General features: G+C 37.2%; 3 protein-coding genes across 3 annotated transcripts; 1 reads left to right on the top strand and 2 right to left on the bottom strand.

The window, feature by feature from the left end:
• Positions 1-108: 108 nt before the first annotated feature.
• CEST (death domain associated protein) lies at positions 109-2,512 on the bottom strand. The gene is made up of 6 exons (XM_048099474.2): positions 2,175-2,512; positions 2,036-2,080; positions 1,846-1,959; positions 1,262-1,342; positions 807-971; positions 109-273 (listed from the first exon to the last, which is right to left on the bottom strand). Exons 1-6 carry the CDS (start codon positions 2,436-2,438, stop codon positions 184-186), a joined length of 759 nt encoding a protein of 252 aa, XP_047955431.1. The 5' UTR covers positions 2,439-2,512; the 3' UTR covers positions 109-183.
• Positions 2,513-3,156: 644 nt separating this feature from the next.
• LIN2 (Coproporphyrinogen III oxidase) lies at positions 3,157-6,201 on the top strand. The gene is made up of 8 exons (XM_048099456.2): positions 3,157-3,728; positions 3,812-3,887; positions 4,465-4,559; positions 4,763-4,846; positions 5,381-5,468; positions 5,606-5,730; positions 5,810-5,908; positions 5,991-6,201. The coding sequence occupies exons 1-8, from the start codon at positions 3,207-3,209 to the stop codon at positions 6,057-6,059; spliced, it is 1,158 nt and encodes a 385-aa protein (XP_047955413.1). The 5' UTR covers positions 3,157-3,206; the 3' UTR covers positions 6,060-6,201.
• A 3,001-nt stretch (positions 6,202-9,202) lies between these two features.
• LOC125201258 (uncharacterized) lies at positions 9,203-13,745 on the bottom strand. Its single transcript, XM_048099296.2, has 21 exons — positions 13,386-13,745; positions 12,904-12,983; positions 12,628-12,714; positions 12,479-12,529; positions 12,276-12,393; positions 12,141-12,197; positions 11,988-12,052; positions 11,818-11,901; positions 11,667-11,717; positions 11,509-11,571; positions 11,379-11,425; positions 11,203-11,272; positions 11,054-11,116; positions 10,788-10,877; positions 10,673-10,711; positions 10,367-10,594; positions 10,195-10,280; positions 10,070-10,118; positions 9,913-9,993; positions 9,730-9,823; positions 9,203-9,653 (listed from the first exon to the last, which is right to left on the bottom strand). The coding sequence occupies exons 1-21, from the start codon at positions 13,501-13,503 to the stop codon at positions 9,466-9,468; spliced, it is 1,809 nt and encodes a 602-aa protein (XP_047955253.1). The 5' UTR covers positions 13,504-13,745; the 3' UTR covers positions 9,203-9,465.
• Positions 13,746-22,461: the final 8,716 nt, after the last annotated feature.

The raw sequence follows: 22,461 nt of genomic DNA, 5'->3' as shown, positions 1-22,461 counted from the left end.
TTCCTACCTTAAATATTCGTTTATTTTAGAACCATTTTCCCCATCCTTCACCACAGAAACCATAACCAAATAATGTCATAGTATATGGACTTCATAGAAAGCATCAAATAGTGAAAATCTATATCTCATTACTTTGATAGTGTAAACAACTATAGTGCACAGATCAGGTAACATTACTAGTATTTACTGGAGAGAGTTATAAAACAAAATCAGCACAACTGAAATACCGATAATGACTGGAAATGCTGTGATCAAGTAAAGAGCTCCGTATCCCTGCAGTAATAAGTTGATGATCAGTTTATTCAGACCAGGGTAAAACAACACAAGTTTCCCTTTTTAACATGGAGCCGCAGTTGAAAATTTTGAGTGATTTCGCACTATACATTTATATTGCTAATGACATTCTCAGGGACAGAAACTGTGCAGACCTAAAACTAGTAAAATTTGAAATTAAAACTTCAACATTGTCCAATTTCTTCATCACTAAGAGTAACTTGTTAAGGGTGGAAGCCAGAATATGACAAATGTTCTGTGTCGAGGATGTAAATTGATATTTGAACCAAACTGAATCGGCACTGTGCTGGTTAAAATATTACTCTGCAGCAATTTTAGAGAAATTCTGTTGGCTAATAGTTATATTTTCATTACTATCTTTTCATTACTTTTATATTATATGCAGATTTTAGAGAAATTCAGTTAGATACATGTTGGAAATGCAAAGCATGTAATGCATGAATATATAGTAATTAAGCTTGACGATAAAAAGCTGAAGTTTCGGTATATCTCTAGAAGAACAAGAAACCAACCACTGCAGGGGGCACTTCCACATCATCAATCTCGGCATCCTCAATCTCAGCAGCTGAATCCCAATCCACGTTCAGCCTCTTCGCAGCCTCTACTGGATTGATACCCGTGTCTGTAAATTTTGCATACAAGGATTTGCCAGGTGGTTTCTTCTTTTGCACTTCGACCTATCAAAATATCAGAGAAGTTGCACACTTGTAAATCACATCCGCTGTCAAAATTAGCTCACCCACATCCTTTTTCAGTTCCATGTAGTCATCATTGATCAACCATATATTTACTCATAATCAAGGGCTAAATCTGGAGTAAAATTCAGGAGTAGGATGGCTTAGATAGCTGTTGTCTCAGCCTAACCACATCTTTAGCCCAAAAAATGGTAAAATATGCAGGTTACCACTAAATTAGCCACAGTATCTAAAGAGGAGTTGTTGTTTGAAAATGAAATAGTGCAAGATACCTCTAAATTTGGCCACTGAAGCATTTCCTCAGCTAACATTTGCAATGCAAGACGATTTTCAGGGATTTTTCCTTCATTCACCTGAAGAAAAATTCCATCCACGTCAAACATAAAATACGAATACGAAACACAGTTGGACAGGCTAGCAAGTTGCAAAGGAGTCAATTTTCAGTTATATAAAAGATGAACTTAGTAGCCTGCCAAAATATGCCATATTCTATAAACCAGTATTCTCTTCCACCCAATAATTTCAAAACTGAAATCTTCTATACCTAGCCATGGAAATGCATATATTCGATGCAATCACACTAGGCATTAAATGATATCTCAATTCACAAAGCAGCAATAACGAATGTTGTGTTGGTTATATGATGCTGCATTTCAAACACTACCATATTCGAAGCAAATCATATCCTTTTACCGAGTAACAGAACTCGAAAATGCTAATAAGATCGAGAATGATCAAAGCACTAGTAATATGCTAATCAGATCGAGTGTGATCGAGCTTGAAATAATCAGGATGAGCTTTTCCAGATGAGAATTTGGCTACTGCAACACTAAACATGAGATGGAGAGAGCGTTACTTGTACTAAAGCATCAGCAAGTTCGTCACGCGTAGGCGCGTTCTCATCATCAATGCCGAGAAGACGCCTGCGCTCAACGTCTCTAGGATCTTCAATCAGCACAGTCAATTTCACCTGCAGAAATCAAGCAAATCGTCAGCTGCAGCTAGCGCCGAGCACAAAAGTGAGAAGAATTGGCGCAATTGCAGACCTCATTGAAGAGCATGTCTCTGTTTTTCTTGAGAAGCTCCAAAACCTAATTTGAAGGAGCTGATCGATTAGTAAAATCGCACGATAATATGAAGATGAAATTGGGGAATGTCAAGAGAAGGCGAAGGAGAAGTAGTAACTGTCTTGATTTGAGAAACATATTGAAGATCCTGGGGATCTACGTCATCATTTTCCGGTTGTTGTTCGGCGGCGGAAGTGGAGGTGGAGGTGGAGGTGGAGGTGGAGGCGGAGGCGGAGTCCTGGCTGCTGGTTTTTACCGAGAGAGTTGCACCTGAGATTCTACGGCCAATTGTTATTTTCGTAGTGGAGAGCGGGAAGGGGCGGTGGCGGTGGTAGAACAATGAGGGCGGCGCCGCCTGTAACGCGGCGGAGGTTATATTCATGGTTGCAGCGGTATTCACTCAATCGTAAACTAGTGGCCTTAGTTAGTTGAGCGCCCACGGCCCATCCCGCCATCCCCATAGTAAATAATTTTATATTTATTCCTTAATACATAATAATAATAATAATAATAATAATAATAATAATAATAATTATTAATTATGGAATGGCTATTCATAATTTTAGCGTAAAAACATCATAACAAAATAGCTATAATTACTAATGTTTAATGAAATGTGACGAATATATTATAACGGCAAAATAGATATAATTATCATTTTTTGGGTGTCTCACTTTAGAATATTCCATCAATGGTATTAAGCCTCACATTCCACTAACATTTTTCCACTCACATTGTATTATAAAACTAATATATAAAAAAATAGAACGCACGTTCCACTATTTTTTTTCACCAACTTTTCTTTACATTTATTAAAACTTGTGTCGAACTCAATCGGGACTCTTAAAATGGATAGAGAAAGTAAGTATATTAAAAATTTAAAATTTATATTAAACTAATTTTTTCCTCCATATTTATTGACATTTTAAAAACTGAAAATGATAAAATGTGACAAATAAACATAAAGAATGGATTACATTATACTAATACCATCAAGAAAACAAAAGTTGAAAAGCATTAGCATAAACCTGAACCTCGAAGTCAATAACCGAGTGTGATTTTGGTCAACAGTCCAAACAAAAGCAAACATAAACCGGAAAATCCCATCTTATCATCATCTCCATCTTCCCACCTTCCACCTCACCCAGCAATGCTGTCTCCCTCCCTCACCGCGCCGCCTTCCTCCTCCGCCGCCCTCCTCCCCTTCTCCTCCCCCGCCCTCCTCCCTTCATTCCGCACCCCCACATTCCCCCTCCTCTCCACCTCCCGCAAGCCCCAATTCCGCCTCCACGCAATGATCGAGAAGGAGATCCCCGCGGCCGAGCGCCCCGCCACTTTCCTCCGCGGAATCGAAACAGGCACCTCCAATTCCCCCGATTCCGTCCGCGGCAGGTTCGAGAAGATGATCAGGGAGGCGCAGGACAGCGTCTGCGCCGCGATTGAGGCCGCGGACGGCGGCGCCAAGTTCAAGGAGGACGTCTGGTCCAGGCCCGGCGGCGGCGGCGGGATCAGCAGGGTTTTGCAGGACGGCGCCGTGTGGGAGAAGGCCGGGGTGAATGTGTCCGTCGTTTACGGGGTTATGCCGCCGGAGGCGTACAGAGCGGCGAATCCTTCGCAGAATGGGGATGTTAAGCCTGGTCCTGTTCCGTTCTTCGCTGCTGGAATCAGCTCTGTAATTTTACCTAATTTTACGCTTAGATTTGTGATTTGATTTTGCAACTGTGTTTAATTGTATTTTCTCTTCTTCTTCAATAGGTTCTTCATCCCAAGAATCCTTTTGCTCCGACTTTGCACTTTAATTACCGCTATTTTGAGACTGATGCTCCTAAAGGTACCTCTAAGATTCATCTTTTCAATTGTCTTTGATCGCGTTTTCGTTTATAGGGTAAAGGGTCAATTTTGTCCAATTGTTAAAGACGTTTTCGTTTATAGGGTAAATGGTCGATTTTGTCCTATTATTTAAGACGTTTTGTTTATAGGGTATAATGATGACCGTTTAGTACTACCATTGTTTCGTTTTTTAGAATAAAATGTCCCGTAAGAAATTTATGGCGAGCAGAATATCCATGCGGTGGCTGAAATTATACGTTGATTGGGTAATTGACGTGTAATTTGGATACTCAATGTGCAATTGACGTCTGCGTATTTTATTCTCAAAGATGAAACGATGGTTTGGTGTTGAACAGAAAATTGCATCGAATGGATACTAACAGTTGTATAGAAGTTTAGCCTTGCAGTCGGTATAGTACCTAGCTGGAGTGAGAGGATTAACAACCTGGTTGTTGTGTTAATGTGGCTCATTCCCAGGGCTTTACCTTGATTACAAGAGATTGTGGATTAAAAAATTGATCTTTACCGTAAACTCCTGAGTATTCTAACGAGCTGGTGCTCAATGATGAGATGAACAGATGCACCGGGAGCACCGAGGCAATGGTGGTTTGGTGGAGGGACTGATTTGACTCCTGCATACATTTTTGAGGAGGATGTTAAGCATTTTCATCAGGTATGAACATCAATATCTTCATAATTGGACTATCTTGTGTTTGTTGCATCGATTGAAATTAGTGGCATTTATATTGCATAATTTGTTGTACAAAATCCATGAGAACTTAAAGCATATACCATTAGGGTCATGGACAGCTAATATTAATAATAGAAGAACTGATAAAAAAATGCTAACCAGTCAATCTTATGTACATATTATAGGTCCAGAAGAATGCATGTGACAAGTTCAATACCGATTTCTATCCTCGATTCAAGAAATGGTGTGATGATTATTTCTACATTAAGGTATGGCTTCTTTGAACTGCTATTTAGTTTTACGTTGGTTGGATATATAATGGATAAATCGAAGCTCCCATTACATCAATGATCGATTTTCCCTTCTCAATTTGGTTGATGATCTGTGAGCCAAACTTCATACAATGATAATAATATTCACTTGGCCTTAAAGCTCTTAGGTTTTTATTCTTGTTGCATTTCAATAATTAATCTTAAGAACCATTTTAAGCATATTACTTATGAAAAGTAATCCATGGTTGAGATACAAAATTTACTTAGTATTTTAATCATTCTTTCATATTGTAAAATAAATAGGTTAAGTTTATACAAAGTTCACAATGAAATAGAAAATTCTGCAAATGAATTTTTATTACTAATCAATGGAAATCGACCATCGTCTACTCTTAAATATGTCTATATATAGGAGTATAAAAGAACTTTGAAGGAAGCAATTATAATCCTAAATAGCACAAAATCCGAACTCAAATAGTGTTTATCTATTTCGATGTTTGCTAAGTCTGTCTGTTTTGATGTTTTGTGCAGCATCGTGGTGAGAGACGTGGTCTTGGGGGTATATTTTTTGATGATCTGAATGCATATGATCAAGACATGCTTCTCTCTTTCGCTACCGGTAATTTCATACAAAGACGGTCCTTATTGAACTTTTATTTCTATCATGGAGTAATAGCCAAGTGCTAACGGTTCTCATATCTTGTTTATCAACCAAGGAAGTGATTTTAAGACTTGTTTGTTTTTGAACTATTGTAGAGTGTGCAAATTCTGTGATTCCTGCATATCTACCCATCATAGAAAAGAGGAAGGACACTCCATTTACGGACAAAAACAAGGCGTGGCAGCAGCTACGTCGAGGGCGCTATGTAGAGTTTAACTTGGTAAGTTAATAGGCGAAGGTTGATTGAAGAAGATAACAAGTCAGATTCTGCTCTAACTGGTAGCTCTTTACGTGTGAAGGTCTATGATCGAGGAACTACATTCGGCCTCAAGACTGGTGGGAGGATTGAGAGCATACTCGTGTCACTTCCGTTGACTGCACGATGGGAGTATGACCATGTAAGCTTCTTGTTACTCTTTGTTATTTGTTGTGTGAGAATGAATGAGTGATGATTAAATGAGTGGAAAATTGTGGTTTCAGCAACCGGAAGAAGGTAGCGAGGAATGGAAGCTTCTGGACGCGTGTATCAACCCGAAGGAGTGGATCTAAGTTTTATTGTAGAGAGAGATGTTTGTGCTTGTTTGTTTGTTTGTCTTCTTGTTTTTTGCTATTGTAGTAGGCTTTCCTTTAGGTCCATTTTCTGAGTAGCTGCTTAACTCTTTTTGGTAATAAAAGAGGAATCTTTTTTTTCTGGGTTTTTAGCTTCTTCACAAAGGATGTGTAATAAGATTATGTTGCTGGAATGAAGAAGAAAATGCATGCAAAAGCAGAGGAGAAATGAACTAAAATTAAGATTGAATAAAGATATAAAGAACAGAACAGAATTCATCCTCACAAAATCTGATCCGATCATATCTCGATTTATGCGTGTCATCCTTGCATAGGGATCATGCTAAATTGCGGAATTGACAAGGTAAGCAGGTGCGGGCACAGAAACAGGAAATAGGGACGGTGGCAACGTCGCTGACTCGCTGTAACAGGAGGTGGAGGGTCTCTTGGTTGGGGTTCCGGGGCGAGCCATCTTTTGCTCTCGCATGTGATCACGAGAAAGGTAGAATATATGTTCACTGGACCAATTGATATATACAGACATTGAATAAAGAATATTCCTATGTCCCATTCAAAGTTATACGTTTTTCTTTTTTGAGACGACAAAGTGACACTTCTCTAAAATGAGCAAATCACTCTTTGTACTTCATTCTCTCTATATTTATCACACAAAATAACATTACGGTATTAAATTTCATTTCGGAAAAAAAATACTCCACTTTGAATGTGACAACTGACAAAGGTACTATAAAGAACTGAGAACTAATAATCCACAACTAAAAAGTTAAAGAACTGAGAACTAATAATCCACAACTAAAAAGGCAGTATTTATAAGGACTGTACAAGAATCCTAAGAGCATCCGCAACGCTGCCTCGTTGCGGCCTCGGTCTCGTCTCGACGAGACGAGACGGCATCGAGACAGCGTTGCGGCTCCCGTCTCGTCTCGACGAGACGAGATGTCTCGACGCCCGACCCGTCCCGGCGAGGCAAGCCTCGAGCTGGCGAGACACGCGCCCGGCGCCACGTGGCGCGCGCGGGCTGCTGGCGTGAGGCCCACTCGCCGACCTGCGAGTGGGCGTCGGATTTATGACGTCATAATTTAATTTTTTTTTTAAAAAATCAGATTTTTCAAAAAAAAAATTAAAATAAAAAACGGTAATATGACTGTTGAACGATCATATTTTTAATTTTTTTTTTCTTTTTATATTCTATATATACTCTTCTCCATTCTCCATTTTACACACAAACACACATCTATTCTCTCATCTCTCTTTCTTTCCTCTCCAATCACTTCTATAAAATCTTTCCTTTATTTTTTTCTTCTCCCAAATTTAATCAATTATGGATCCATTTGAGCAAATGCGTCGAATAATGGAAGAATCGCTAGAAGAAGATCGACGTAGGGAGGAGGAAGCCGCCGCGCCTCCTAGGCGACGCCGGACATACCTCCCCTGTAACCGGGAGGAAGCCGCCGCAAGGTTGGAACATGATTACTTCAGTCCGAACCCGGTGTGGGGAGATATCTACTTCCGTCGCCGTTTCCGTATGTCACGCCCGCTATTTTTGCATATCGCGAATACATTGGCGGCACGGGAAGAGTTCTTCAGAGAAGGGTTCGACGTTGTTGGCCGTCCTAGCCACACGACGCTCCAGAAATGTACTGCGGCGATCCGTCAGCTTGCTACTGGACAAACGGCGGATGCGTTCGACGAATACCTGCACGTCGGAGAATCCACTGGGCGACTTTGTTTGTTAAACTTCTGCAAAGGCATCCGGGCAGCCTTCACCGCCGAATTTCTGAAGAAGCCAACCACCGCAGATTGTCAGTTTCTGCTCCGTCTTCACGAACAAGTGCACGGATTCCCCGGGATGCTCGGGAGTGTCGATTGCATGCATTGGCAATGGAAGAATTGCCTTGTGGCGTTGAGGGGGTCATACACGAGCGGCCACAAAGGCACCCACCCCACCGTTATACTCAAGGCCGTCGCCGACTACCGGCTATGGATTTGGCATGCGTATTTCGAGGTCCTCGGCTCGAACAACGACATCAACGTGCTCAACAACTCCGACCTCTTCGCTGAAGTTCTGAATGGTAAAGCGCCGGCCATCAACTTCGTCGCTAACAATCGCCAGTATAAAATGGGGTACTATCTTGCCGACGGCATCTATCCGAAGTGGCCAACCTTCGTGAAGACGTTCAACAGGCCTACGGACGAAAAGCAGTCTCTTTTTGTGCAGAAGCAAGAGTCTGCTCGCAAGGATGTGGTGAGAGCGTTCGGGGTTCTCCAAGCTCGATGGAACATTATCAAAGCCCCGGCTCGACAGTGGTTTATGGAGAATATGGTCGACATCATGTATACGTGCATAATCTTGCACATCATGATTGTCGTCGACGAAGGACCTGAGGCGGGAAATTGGTTCGACCCTGAAACCCCGGGAAGCTCAACCGCAAGTAGTCCGCCTCGAACGGGAGTGCATCCATCTTTGCAAGAGCGGTTGTCTATTCGGGCAAGGACACGTGATTCTACCGCCCACGCCCAACTCCAGGAGGATCTAATGGAGCACATTTGGGAACCGTTAGATGATCGTCCCTAGAGAACTCCTTCTTCTGCTTCTTTGCCTCCATTTTTTTATTTTGAGTTTAAATGTGCAATTTGTAATTTCTAGTTTTTTAATTATGTCTTTTTTATTTTTTAAGGTATTTAAATTGTAATTTTATTTTATTTATAATGAAGTGTGTTTTTTATTAATTGAATTTGTTGGAATTAAAAATAAAAAATAAAATTGAATGAATAGTTAAGAGATGATTAAGAGATGGAGGGATGCAGGTGCTGTCTCTTAGTCAAGAGATGAGCTGAAAAGTACAGTGAGACCCATAAATAATGAAGAGATGAGACGGATAAGAGATAGGATGCCCTAAACCTATTCAAACTCAAACAAGAAAAACATTAATCTTTGGCAATTATCCTAACAAACTAAAAAACATGAAAATAAACTAAATATAAAGATGAGCAATCATCCAAACAATCATCTGATAATATTAGGCAATGTCAGCAAATTACATGCCCCATTTGGACCAATCTTAACTAGGACAAGCTGTGAATCTGTTATATGCACAAATCCACAAAAACTAGTGAAAAGAAGCCACAAATTACACTATATTATCTCAAAATAACCACAAAATTCATCTGATATTAATCATAAGGCAAATAAAAAAAACTGCAGAAAGACAAGAGCAACAATCCGTTGTAGTACTCCACGGCATTCCGTTTAAAAGACCGGAATCTGACTGTGCACACCATGGAAAAAAAACTGTGAATCCTACGACGAATACTATCTCTTTACACATAGAAACGCTGGAACAATACGATAATCGCAACTCTAACTGTGGTGTCCCGAAGTTTCCTATGCGTGCAAACCATTCCCGTTGCAGTAAATTCCATCTACTAAAGCCCCGTTTGTTAGCGTTGTTGCATTTTCGTAGAAATGTTGTGGCTTTATTGGTGACGAACCGTTGCTGGTCAGCCTGCATGTTCTCGATGAACCCTTCTTCAAAAGAGCATCCAGCTGACCGCAAGCTGCTGCCACAAGCCCTGTTGCCAAACGAAGTTCCAGTCAGTGTAACATATTTTTCGTAGGAGATATATGGCGAATGCAACGAAAAGGTACCTGAAAACAAGGGGGAGGGCTTTCCCGGTCTCGACGTGAACTCGGGGTGAAATTGAACGGCGATGAAGTACGGATGGCTATGTAGCTCAACAATCTGCAGTAGAAAGTTAATAATAATCAAACTCTAATATCGAAAACAGCATTAAGTACTAGTTGGCAACGAATGCTTAGATGAAAAACTACCTCCATCCGACAACCACTTTCGTCTTTTCCAGTAAACGAGAGGCCGGCATCTTCCAGTTGCGGCACCATATCGGGATTTACCTAGACGAGGTCAAGTTAAAATGTCAGTAATAAACCTTTAAGGAATGTGATCGATTTAATGATGATTTTCACGCACCTCGTATCTGTGGCGATGTCTCTCATCAACAAAACTCACGTTCCCGTATCTGAAAGTTAGCAACCAGTTAAATACGCAGGGCTTGTAGAGAGAGAAGGACAGGGAGCGAAGATGCAAAAACTTACAGTTTCGTGGATTTACTGGAGGTGCCCTGGAAGTATGTCCTCCTTGATCCGAGACGCATAGTGCCTCCCATGTGCGTCTTTGAGCCCTGTTATACGACACCATCATGAGATTAGATAAAACGATGAAAATCAAATAAATTAAGAGGTCTCCAATAATTGTATCATAACTAACCTCTGGCATGAAAATAACACAAGGATTCTTAGTGTTCGGGTCGAATTCAGTGCTGTTTGCATTCTTCAGGCCAAGGACGGATCGTGCAAACTCAATGACAGCAGTTTGCATTCCTAGGCATATCCCGAGATACGGGACTAGGTTTTCGCGGGCATACTTGGCAGCCAGGATTTTTCCCTCAACTCCTCTGTCTCCAAAGCCTCCGGGAACTAGAATGGCGTCTGCCCCCTATAAAGCAATAAATTTGTTGATGAGCTGACGAAGAAGTACAAGTTGCTCGGTTTATTAAGTATAAACGAGGCAGACCTTTAACAATTTCCATGCTTTTTTGTACGAATCCGGGTTCTGCAAATTGACACGGCCAAGCTGTGAGATAAAAGATCAAGAGACTGGAAAATAGCAGTAGCGAAACGAAGTTAACCTCTTGTAGAGTTGCATCTTCAAGATCGCAAGCTGGGACCCAATCTACGCATAGTTTCCTATGGAATGCAACGGAAGCGTGCAAAAGAGCCTGCAAACAGTTGGCAGTGTAAGCATTAGCGAATTCCAATCTCACTAACAGATAACATCGTGTTAAGTTAACATCGTCTATGTATGATGCACGTAGCTATGACGATGCTTCTGCAATCTTCAAAGCTCATTTCACATGGCGTATATATGAGAGACTAGACGAGGGAATGACCATACCTTCAGCACAGAAAGATAAGCATCTGAAAGCACGGTGTACTTTCCAACCATAGCAATTCTGACCTGTGAAAAAAAAAAGTGTGGTATTCAAAACCCCGAAGGCCGCTCGATCACTTAAAATCGAAATTTGAATAATGATGAGAACGTACAGTATCGGTCAACCTATCAGAGAGATCTGCCCTGGCTGTCCAATCCACAAGAGCTGGTACCCTATTCTCACTGGACAAAGTATCCAAAGAATCAAGAACGAAAACAGGAAAAAACTCGGAAAATTTCCTAGCAGCAAAGAATCATAAATGAAGAACACAATGGTAGCTAGACGAACCAGTTGAGGTTCAAGACTTTCAGAATTGCCTCATGAGCCTTCTGATCCTGAAATCGAAAAATAATAGAACCTGCGTTAATAGACTGTATAATTCGAAGCAGGCGTCATGTGAAGGTGCAATGATACATACTCTCAAAAGCAAAGGTACGCGCCAGATGTTGGAAACATCATAGAGGGTGATGATGTTCTCTCTCTGGAATGGAAGAAACACATTGATATTTAGCTTATATTTAGATTTGATCTAGCATGTAAGCTGCACGAACATGAATATTGCAATGGTTACGGTACCTGGACATGGCAAAAACGAGAGAGCTTCTCTTTGATGGTTTCATCAAGTTCCTACAAAACAAGGCAAATTTTTAATGGAAGATACAGAAGGGAGATAGAAATTGGTGTTTCCCAGAGAAGGAAGGGATAGGGAGAGGGAAGGAGAGAATACTGTTGTGCTGCGACATGCGAGAATATCTGGAGAAAGACCCAAGCTTCGTAATCCTCTGACGCTGTGTTGAGTTGGCTTTGTTTTCTGCTCAATGTGACAATCCACATTTATACAAAGAAATTTAATTATGAAAAAGACACTAAAGGAAATCCCTAGCAAACAAATGATACCTGCTCGCCAACTACACTTAGAACAGGTACCAAGCTGACATGTATCAAGCAAAAATTTCCATGACCTGAAAAGGTAGCAATAACATTGATGATTTTGTGCTACATATATCCTTTCATGAGTAAGAAACTTAAAACATAAATCTCATTTCTTACCCACACGATGCGAAAACTGCCCTAGAGCCTCGATGAACGGCATTGATTCAATATCCCCTGCAGCAAGAACTTTGTCAAGAGAAAACAAACTCCTTGACAAAACCAGCTACCAAACCAATTTAAATGAGAAGTTACCAATGGTTCCACCCAATTCGATAACACAAACATCAGCCGGGCCGTCTTTGCCATCCACTGGAATAGTGGATGCTCGCTCAATCCACTCTTGAATTTCGTCGGTTATGTGTGGCACGACCTGAAAAAAAGTGATCTTGAATGTGAAAATTGACACTCCAAAAGTTGCCACAACGAAGAAAGCTGCACGAACCCAAACAACGCACCTGAACCGTTTTCCCAAGATAGTCCCCCCTTCTCTCCTTATCAATAACAGCCTACAAAATCCAGAGCAAAACATCAAGTCAATTATTCAGTGACAAGCTTGTAAAGCATATGAAAAGTCGAAAACCGAGAAATCAGTCTAAAAACTTACCTGGTAAATTTTTCCGGTCGTTATATTATTATCTTTAGTCAGTTTTAAATCCAGAAACCGCTCATAATTTCCAAGGTCCAAGTCCACCTTCACAAAAAAGCTCAAGTCATTTTCAACAGAAACCACCTCTCTCCTTCCAACCAAAGCAAAATTCAAAAGACAATGTTCACCAAAAAAGCAATTGACTTTCCACAGCCAAACAAAAAAGCATAAGAAATAACAACTGAACAAATAAAATGAAAGTTTAACAAAATGAAACAAATAGTGATTTCTAACCTCTCCACCGTCGTCTAACACATACACTTCACCGTGCTCAATAGGAGACATGGTCCCAGCATCGCTGTTGAGATAAGGATCTGAGCAAAGAGGGGAAAGGAGAAAACAATGAGGAAACAAACATAGACGATATAACCAACGCATAGTTAAGTAAATCTCAACACACCAAATCATTGAGAAGCAAGAAACTGAGAAAAAGGGAGCAAAAAGGCTTCCAACAATGGCTCTGCTATTCGCACTAAAAGACATATGTATGCATTGCATCGACAAAATGAGGAAAAGGGAGGATGCAAGAACCGATTTTTATGGAAGGAAAGACGATATAACCAAGGCAGAGTTAATAAATCTTCACACACCAAATCATTGAAAAGCAAGAAACATAGAAAAACTGTGGCCAACAATGGCTCTGCCTCTGCTATCACCACTGAAACACATATGTACGCATTGCATCGATGAAAATGAGGAAAGGGGGAAGAAAGAACCGATTTTGATGGAAGTGACGCGAAGGCCGCAGGCTTTGAGGATGAGGCCGATGCTGCTAGCGGTGACGCCTTTGCCGAGGCCGCTGACGACTCCTCCGGTGACCAACACATACTTCATTTCTCTTCAAAATGAGTCGAGAGAGGGAGAGGGAGGAAAAGGGTTATCTACACACAGTGATGAAACGAAAGAGAGAGAGTATTGGAGGGTTTGGCGAAGGAGGCAATGGCGGCTATATAAAGAAGGCCCAATGTAAAGAAAAATTAAATTAAATGAAATCAGGTTACACTTTTTAAGTTTTCGTTTTTCCCCTTTCTCTCTCTAGGGTGAGACCACTACCCACCAAACCAACCAACCAAGCGCAGCAACGCAACGCAAAGCATTCTTGTGAATCTTCGTCATCATTAGCAAAAACCCAAAACCTCGGCGCCACGATATGTCCTAATCACGATAGATTTTGCGTGTTGTGTAAATTTAATTAATGGTGTTTAAATATGAATGACTTTTTTATATATATAAAAAAAAAGAGTAGAGCGCGTCAGTCTGCAGATGCTCTGCCTATCGATTTCACCAATAAAGATTCAATTTTGACTCATCAACTCACCGCCTCACGTAGTTATAGCTAGTTTTGTTCGTTATTTCAGTTCGTTGCCATGAAAAGGGGGGAAGTGTTTCACCCCACTTTACACTGGATTACACTAGGGCTTGCAAATCAGGTGAATCGTCATCCGGTCAATTTAATAATGGCTCAATTCAATAAAAAGTCTGATCTAAATTGATCTATTAAAAAACTTTTGATTTGATTTACATAATTTAAAATTGAGTAATATATGATTAAAATTTGATATTCTACTAAGTAGAGAACACCTCAATTCAATAAAATCTGATCTCAAATAGCTTATTTAAACTTTTGATTTGATTTACATAATTCAAAATCTAGATAATTAAAATTTTGATATTATATATCTTTAGTGATTGTGCGGTTGATGGCATTTAGAGTTATTGAATGAGTACATATTTGAGTTATTATGTAAAAGTTATGAATTTTATTATTGTTATTATATAAAGTTAGGATTGATTTTTATTAAGTTGGTTGATATTTTCTAGATTATTGCTTGAAACAAAATCACATCTCTTTACATCTCATTTTTAACAAAAATAATTACATTACGTTGTAGTAGTCATTCCCACAAGTATGGTAACTAAATACTCCTAATTTAAATTGGTTGATTTTGTAGACAATTACGATTATCTTTTAAGTTTGTATGGTATCATTGTACTAATATAGATGTAATCAAAGCATGATATAAACTTAGTCCAAGATCTCTTCACTTAGTCGAAGATCTCCTCATTTATTAAGAACAAGTGAATAACAATGACAAATTGTAGAATGATTAAGCGTAGCCTATAAATACACAAATAGTAAATAGTGAATGGTTTGTATATTTAGGGTTTGATTTCAATTTCCAAATATTGCCTTTTTCCTTGTTTATAAAACACTCCTCTCTTTCATTTTCTAGAACTTCCGCCTCTTTCATTCTCTTTTTCGTTTTTCTACTTTATTTGAATTTGATTTCTTTTGCAAAATTGAGTCAATATTTAATGCAAGAATAAAATTACTACTTAAAAATGTAAAACGTATATAATTAAAATTTGCACAACACAATTAGTCGATCACACTATTGTAATTGACACTAAATTAAGCTATATAGTAGTAGTATATGTTAAAGTCAACAAAAGGATAACAAAAGGATATAAATTTTAGAAATTTTGGCATATGTCATTCTATCAATCAGAATATATAAACAACGAATCAATGGTCTAACTTGATTAAGAATATGAAAAAGTACTTACGTCAAACTTTAAAAATGTCATAAAAAAATAATCTCGCCTGGTAACCTTACAAAGGTTGGGTAGGGTCGTCCGACCCCACCATCTATCCTTAGTGCTATCGTAAAATTCTATTAATCGATCCAACAATTTATGTTAGTTGTACATCTATCCTCGTGATATCTTCACCCTAACACTTATAGTTACTACTACTAACTATTCATTCTTGGATTGGCCAACACCATTTTAACGACAAAGTTGATTTCTCTTGTCGTGTAAGTCTTTATTTTCATTGCAACTTTTGTACTTTATACGGCATATTATAATTGTTTCTTTCTGCTGATTATTATAGTAAAAAAATTTATTGGTGTTTTCTCTTTCTCAAAGTTCTCCATTTGCTTGCTTAAATTTATTTTGTTTTGTGTAAAGATAATAGGTTTTTTCATGGGAAATAAATTTCGAATTAGTTAGAAAAGTATTGGCATTGAAGATTGGTGGTTGGTGCTGGAATAAAATAGACCGCAAAGTTTATAGGTCATTGTCCAATGAATAGAGATAATGTAGAGTTAGCCGCTACAGAGAACATGACATCTTGATTATTTACCACGAGAGAAAAAAAATGATCATACAAATTTTGTTTCCTAAATTTTTTTACTACGTACTATAGTAAAAATGGGACCACTTATTTCCACCCATAACCTACCAAAGATTATAAAAAGAAAAATTGGTGGGATAATATTGTTAAAGTACCCATAATCCTAATTTTATTTTTTAAGTTTGTAGTTACTACTTACGTGGACTACAACTTGACCAACAGTCCAACATAGTACCAGGAGTTTGGTCTCTATTTTACCATTAGATAAATGACAAATTTGAGTAATTTAACATTTGTATATTTAATTTCAACGTTCAATGAAAAAAAGACAAATTTGTTGACAAAAGAAACAAAAGTTTCATAAAAATACAGACAGAACCATAACAATTATACAAATTTCACGGACTACTTTATCTATCACCAATTAATTTCAATACGAACTTCTTCTATCAAGGTTTTAAGGACATAAAAAAAAAGAGACACAGTTACTTTGTATTGGAAAATTTGAAAGATAAACCAAAATTTAGGACGTATTATCTTAATCTTTTTGTCTTTTTAAGATTCTTGCTTCATTTGCATCCCATCATTTTAAGTGGGACACCTAAACTGATGACAAGCATAAGTAGCTTTTGGAAATACAAATTAACATCCTTAATTGCATTAAAAATGTCATCTGACCGTTCTTTTTTTAATTTAATCAGTAATTGTGAAAAATAAAATAAAAGATGTTTCAGTACGAGAATAGGGCGGCAAAGATATCGTAGGGGGGCAAGCTGGTTTGACAGCCATGAAAGAAAAATCCTATGTTTTTGGAAACACCTTGGAGGTGTCGATGTAGATGTATATGGTTGGAATTTGGTAGGGATAAACCAATGTGCTAATACAAATATGAAGTGTGAATGTGAGGTGTTTGAAAAGAATGGATATTCCCAAATAGATTAAGTTGTGGATAGCATAGAAAAGAAAAAGAGAGAGATAGAGAGATTTGGTCAAAGTTGGAGAAGATAAAAAGTGACTAGATCCATACATTAGAAGAAAAAGCCACCAAACACGAATTCATACATGGCCCATTGCTTACTTAATTCACGTAATCTTTTATTAATTTCTCATGTTCGAAAGTAGCGGTTGGTTGTTTCTCGTTTTTGGTTTATACCAACGGTTGATGGTGGGCCCCACCCCACTCCCCCTAATCCTCTGTCACTTTGCACCTGCCTTGGCCGGGCTCGACCCGAATCGATACCCCTACCTTCTAAAACTATTCATTTCATTGAAGATAGGTTTGTTAGCCTTTAGAATCACAAAGTTTGGTTGAATTGTGGTGTCTTACGCACTTTTTAGATGTTGATAAATGAAGAAGTTTTGAAAATTTGTAATTGTCGTGAGGAGATTCTTTTTAACAAAATGCTGAGTTGGTACGATTAGCGTAAACTTTGGTAAATGTATAGCGATGTTGGTGTAACGTGTATTAATTATGGTGTGAACGACTACACGGTGTCGTTTTGAGCATAAGAGAAAAAATAGAAGTAATTCGTTTATCCACACTCTATCTCTACTCGTCCATTTCTCTCGTTAACTTACATCCTCATGGTCATGTTGTTGTCTGACCACCGCCTTCATGTAGACCTTTTTGATATTTCTATGCAACTTTAATTTTCCTAAATTTTGGAATGTACAAAGTGAATAAGAAAAATATACTCACTCCATCCACTATTATTTATAGTGTACTACACTAGTTTTAATGTATACTGATAAAATATGTGAAATATAAAAGATAAAAATTAGTAGAAGTATTTCAGTAGAAAAAACATGGCTTTACCTCTAAGATACTCCCTCCGTCCCAGATTTGTAGTAACATTTTGTCATAAAAGTCCGTCCCACATTTGGAGTAACATTTAGAATTTACCATATTTGAACATAAAATTTTACCCCATTATTCACTAAAATTACACCCAAATGTCATTATCTATATTAAAATAAATCAAAACAAAAATAAAAAACTAAAAAGTCAAAGAGGGATCCACTTTCAACCAACTCACTTCATTTATTACACACTTCATCATCTCACTCTACCATCTCATTTCATTTATTACACACTCCACCTCTCACTTCATTAATTACACACTCCATCAATTCCTTAAAACACGTGTCATAACTAAATGTTACTACAAATGTGGGACGGATGGAGTATTTACTAAATAGGACAAGATTACTAACATTTGGAGAAACCCCATAAAATAAAATAAAATAAAATAAAATAAATTTCAATGATATCTTAATAAACAAAAATTTAGTAAATAAATGATATAATTAATATTAAAATTGATTTAACTGAAGTAAATGATTAATATAATAATACTATATTGAAATTGATTTGACAAAATTTTTTGAGGCATCATCATGTTTGTATAATTTAAGTATGTCTATCTTTAACCTAGAAATAATGATATACAATTAAAAAATGAATAACACACCATCTATGTATATTTAGCGATATCCTAAAAAATAGTAATAAATCAAGCACCCTAATGGAGATTATGTTTATACAATTTAAGTATTATTATCTTTAACCCAGAAATAGTTACATACAGTTACAAAAATAAATACACACCATTTATCGATATCCTATTTAGCTATATCACAAGTCATTACCATTGATCCTAATGCAGATTATGTTTATACAATTTAAGTATATTTATCTTTACCCTATAAATATTACTCCCCTCGTCCCTTAAATTTTGTCACATTTTTCCATTTCAATTCATCCACAAAATTTGTCATATTCACTTATTACCATTTTCGGTAGTGGACAGCAAAAGAGAAATTTTCGCCGTTTGTGGATCACTCGGATAAACGCAGTAATTCGAGAAAAGGGAGTATCCATATTCCACTAGCTCATTCCAACTCACATTTTATCACTTCATTCGTTTCATAGTAGTGGAGTCATTTTGCCATTTTGATATATTCAAGAGTAATGTAGTCATTTTTTTTTTTGTAAAAGTCGACACATTTCTTCTTATATATTTGTACTATTTCTTACTTTATTCTCTCTTTAGCTTTCTATCTTTTCATTTCCCACTTTATTCTTCTTTTACATAACTTACCTAATACAATTTTTTTAATCTTCGTGCTGAAAAGATATATTTTCACTACTATAGAACGAATGGAGTATAAAACTAATACTTTTTATATGATCTCTCGACTAACTTTTTCAATTTATTTTTCATTACATTTCTTAAAATCCAGGTTGTTTGACAAAATTTAAGGAGAAAATCATGCATGTACATTTCTAGAAATAATTAATAATAAATCAAGCCACGAGAGTAGCATTGATCCTAATGAAATTAACTTCTCTCCCAATGCAATCCAAACCTCCAATTGCGCTACTCAATTCCCTAGGCATTGACGAAACAACAACCAGCAATTGAGAGTGTGTGTGTGTGTGTGTGTGTGTGTGTGTGTGTGTGTGTGTGTGTGTGTGTGTGTGTGTGTGTGTGTGTGTGTGTGTGTGTGTGTGTGTGTGTGTGTGTGTGTGTGTGTGTGTGTGTGTGTGTGTGTGTGTGTGTGTGTGTGTGTGTGTGTGTGTGTGTGAGAGAGAGAGAGACGTGGCGCTTATCCATCCACACACGCCTGCGGGCTGGCGCGCCGCTTCGGTGCAACCGTCATCGTCGATGTCAAATGGCAACTAACGCCCAGCGGGGCCCACCAAGGGAGCGGACACACGTCAGTTCTACGTGGTATCCACATCAGATCTGACGTTACCCACAAACAAGAGAGATAAAGAGGATGTGTTTTTTTACGGTTGTTGGTTGGTTGAAATCATCCAAGGAGTGGTCTCTCCCTCGCCTTGTTTGCGGGCCCCACACACACTATACTATACTACTATTATCTGCCGTTATCTATCTAAATCACAATTTTCCTCATTACAAACATTAATCTACATTATCTACTTAAACATTACTCCTATCCTTCTACTGCCGGCTCTCTTATATATAATCAATTCTCATTCTCTCTCTGGGTCCCACGCCTTTACCAAAGTGTGAATCCCTTGAAAATGAGACATGCTCTCTTTTTTCACCCACCAAACCCCACTTGCCCTTTGCCAACTTTCATTCTCCCCTAACCTCCAAATCTTTCTTTTCACCTTTCTTTCTTTCAATTATGTCATGTAATTTCTCTCATTCATGAAATTTGGATTTCACTAATCAATATAGGAAGTCAAGATCTAATCAATGTAGGAATTCAAGATCTAAACAGTCATTGTGTGATCATGATTTTTTGTATTTAACATCACCAGGACAATATATGTTGTCGATAGTTTTACAATATAAATCGTATTATGTTTCAGTTGTTGAATTACTTCCTATTGTTTTTATAAAATACAAAATAGGTTACAAACTTACAGGCGAATCGAAGTCTAGTCAGTACTTGAGAGTATAGAGTATACGTCCAGATGACTACTAATGTTTTGTTAGAAAAAGATCTTGATATATTATTAGGCGCTTTTTAAATTTGGGTATATCGATGCTTGTGCTATATTAAAATTTGAAATTAGAGGCTTCATAGATCTATTATTTGGGTAGTCTTCTTTCATTACAATTGTGCTATTGAAAAATATCTGAATCAAAAGTTTTCAATAGTTCAAGTTGCAATTGAGGAGACATGATAATAAGATTAAAAACATGTGAGGACATCTCATGTAACACCCCTATTTGACCGGGTAGGATATGCTACAATTTTGAAATAATAAAATATGAAGAATATTCAAATATTATGATGTACTCATGTACCAAACTTTCAAATATCCACAAACATTCAGACTTAACTACAATGGAGTGTGTTAAACTGTTTACTTAATACTCTCTTCGTCCCGCTTTAGGAGTCTCGGTTGATCAATTTTGGACGTCCCACTTTAGGAGTCCGTATTGAGATAAATTAATAAAAAAATGCCTATAAAGTGTTAAAAGTGGGTCCCAACATCCACTACAACTAATAAAAAAATATTAAAAGTGGATCTCAACATCCACTACAACATTTATTTATTGGACACTCAACTAAAACTGGGTCTCAACATCCACTACAATATTTATTTATTACACACTAAACACTTTTTTCTTAAAACATGTGCCCGACTCAACCGGGACTTTTAAAGCGGGACGGAGGGAGATTATTCATTTATACTATAACACGACATAAACTAACAAAATTTAACACATCAGTGTTATTCAAATTTCAAAAGTCATCAATAATTTCGAATTTTAACATCACAAATATATTTATATGTAAATATTTAAAAGATAATTTTGTTACTAATGTTTGCCTATAATCTACATCGATATAAAAAAAAATATGAGATTAAAATGTCAATTATCTTTTTTTTCTTTAGTTACTTTTTTCAGAATAATTACATCACACCTCACATTTGCACAACATATGACTCAAATCCACATATTATATGACTTGAATCCACATCAAGGTTGTATTTCGTCATCTTTTTTCCATTCTTATTAATAAATAGTGATCACTTTAAGGCAATTAATACATTGTATATTGAATCAATGCATACATGTGACACACAATTTAGGCATTAAATCTCATGAATTCAAGAACCATGTTTGGCTTGGTCATTGACACACACCACGTGGGGGAGTAATGAATCCTTTGAATTATGTCACGAATCCAAATATCTCAATTTAATTCGTCCTAGGCGTATGTGGCAATGAGTCACATGATTATCCACTATAGTATATAGTCTGGTCTTTGTTCTTTTTTGAATCCCAAAATTTGACTTTTCATTATCACATGACCGCATCTCACGACTTTTGCATATATAATGGAGTAATATAAATTGTATAGTTCTTTTGGAATAAAGAGTTGATTTTTTTTTTTTTTTAATCATAATTTTATCTTAACCTTCTAAAGATAATATTGGTGGGACGGCCTTTAATCTCTATTACTCTATATGTCCCAACAGATATTAGCTAATTACTATTAATACTGAACAGTATCTATTTAATGCTAACTACTTTATATAATATTGTTTAGAGATTGCATTAATATATTTAGCGGCTAGAGGCACACATGCGCCCCACTAATCCACCACTTTTGTGCTTTTGACTCAAATTGAGCAAATTAAATGTTGTTTATAGGGAGTCTATGGTTAGAACTTAGAACCATTAAAAATTCAAACTGAATGATCAATATTTTCTTGATAATACGAATTTAATTTTCTTCTATCAATAGATCATATAGTATGTTTAGTGTATGATGCACATGAACTTGTAAAAAATCCAAAATGACTTGCATGAATAAGTTGAAGAAATTCAATGAGAACGATATTCCAACATAAGCTGTAATTTCAAATCACAGTTGCGCTCAAAACCACTCACGTGCAATGTGGCAAAACGAGAATCACTATTATATTATTTAAACAATGACTATTGCAATGTTATTTTCTTTTAACAAGTGACAGATAAGGCTCATTGTTCTGTATTTTTGTTTCATTTTTACCATTATTTTTTATTCCCTTTCTAAGAACTCATTTCCCCTCTAATTTCTCAACGCATATCAAATATCAGTTCACTTATTTAAGTTATTTATTTCCTATTCGTCAATTTCTTTTTAAATTCTTCATATGTAAAAAATCAAATGCTGAT

Source organism: Salvia hispanica, chromosome 2 (assembly GCF_029641045.1).
Source record: "Salvia hispanica isolate PSC_SH4W2 chromosome 2, Shi_PSC_v1, whole genome shotgun sequence".
In the NCBI taxonomy this organism is placed as follows: Eukaryota; Viridiplantae; Streptophyta; class Magnoliopsida; order Lamiales; family Lamiaceae; genus Salvia; species Salvia hispanica.
The sequence above is the reverse complement of the archived record's forward strand: the minus strand, read 5'-3'. Positions and strand labels throughout refer to the sequence as shown.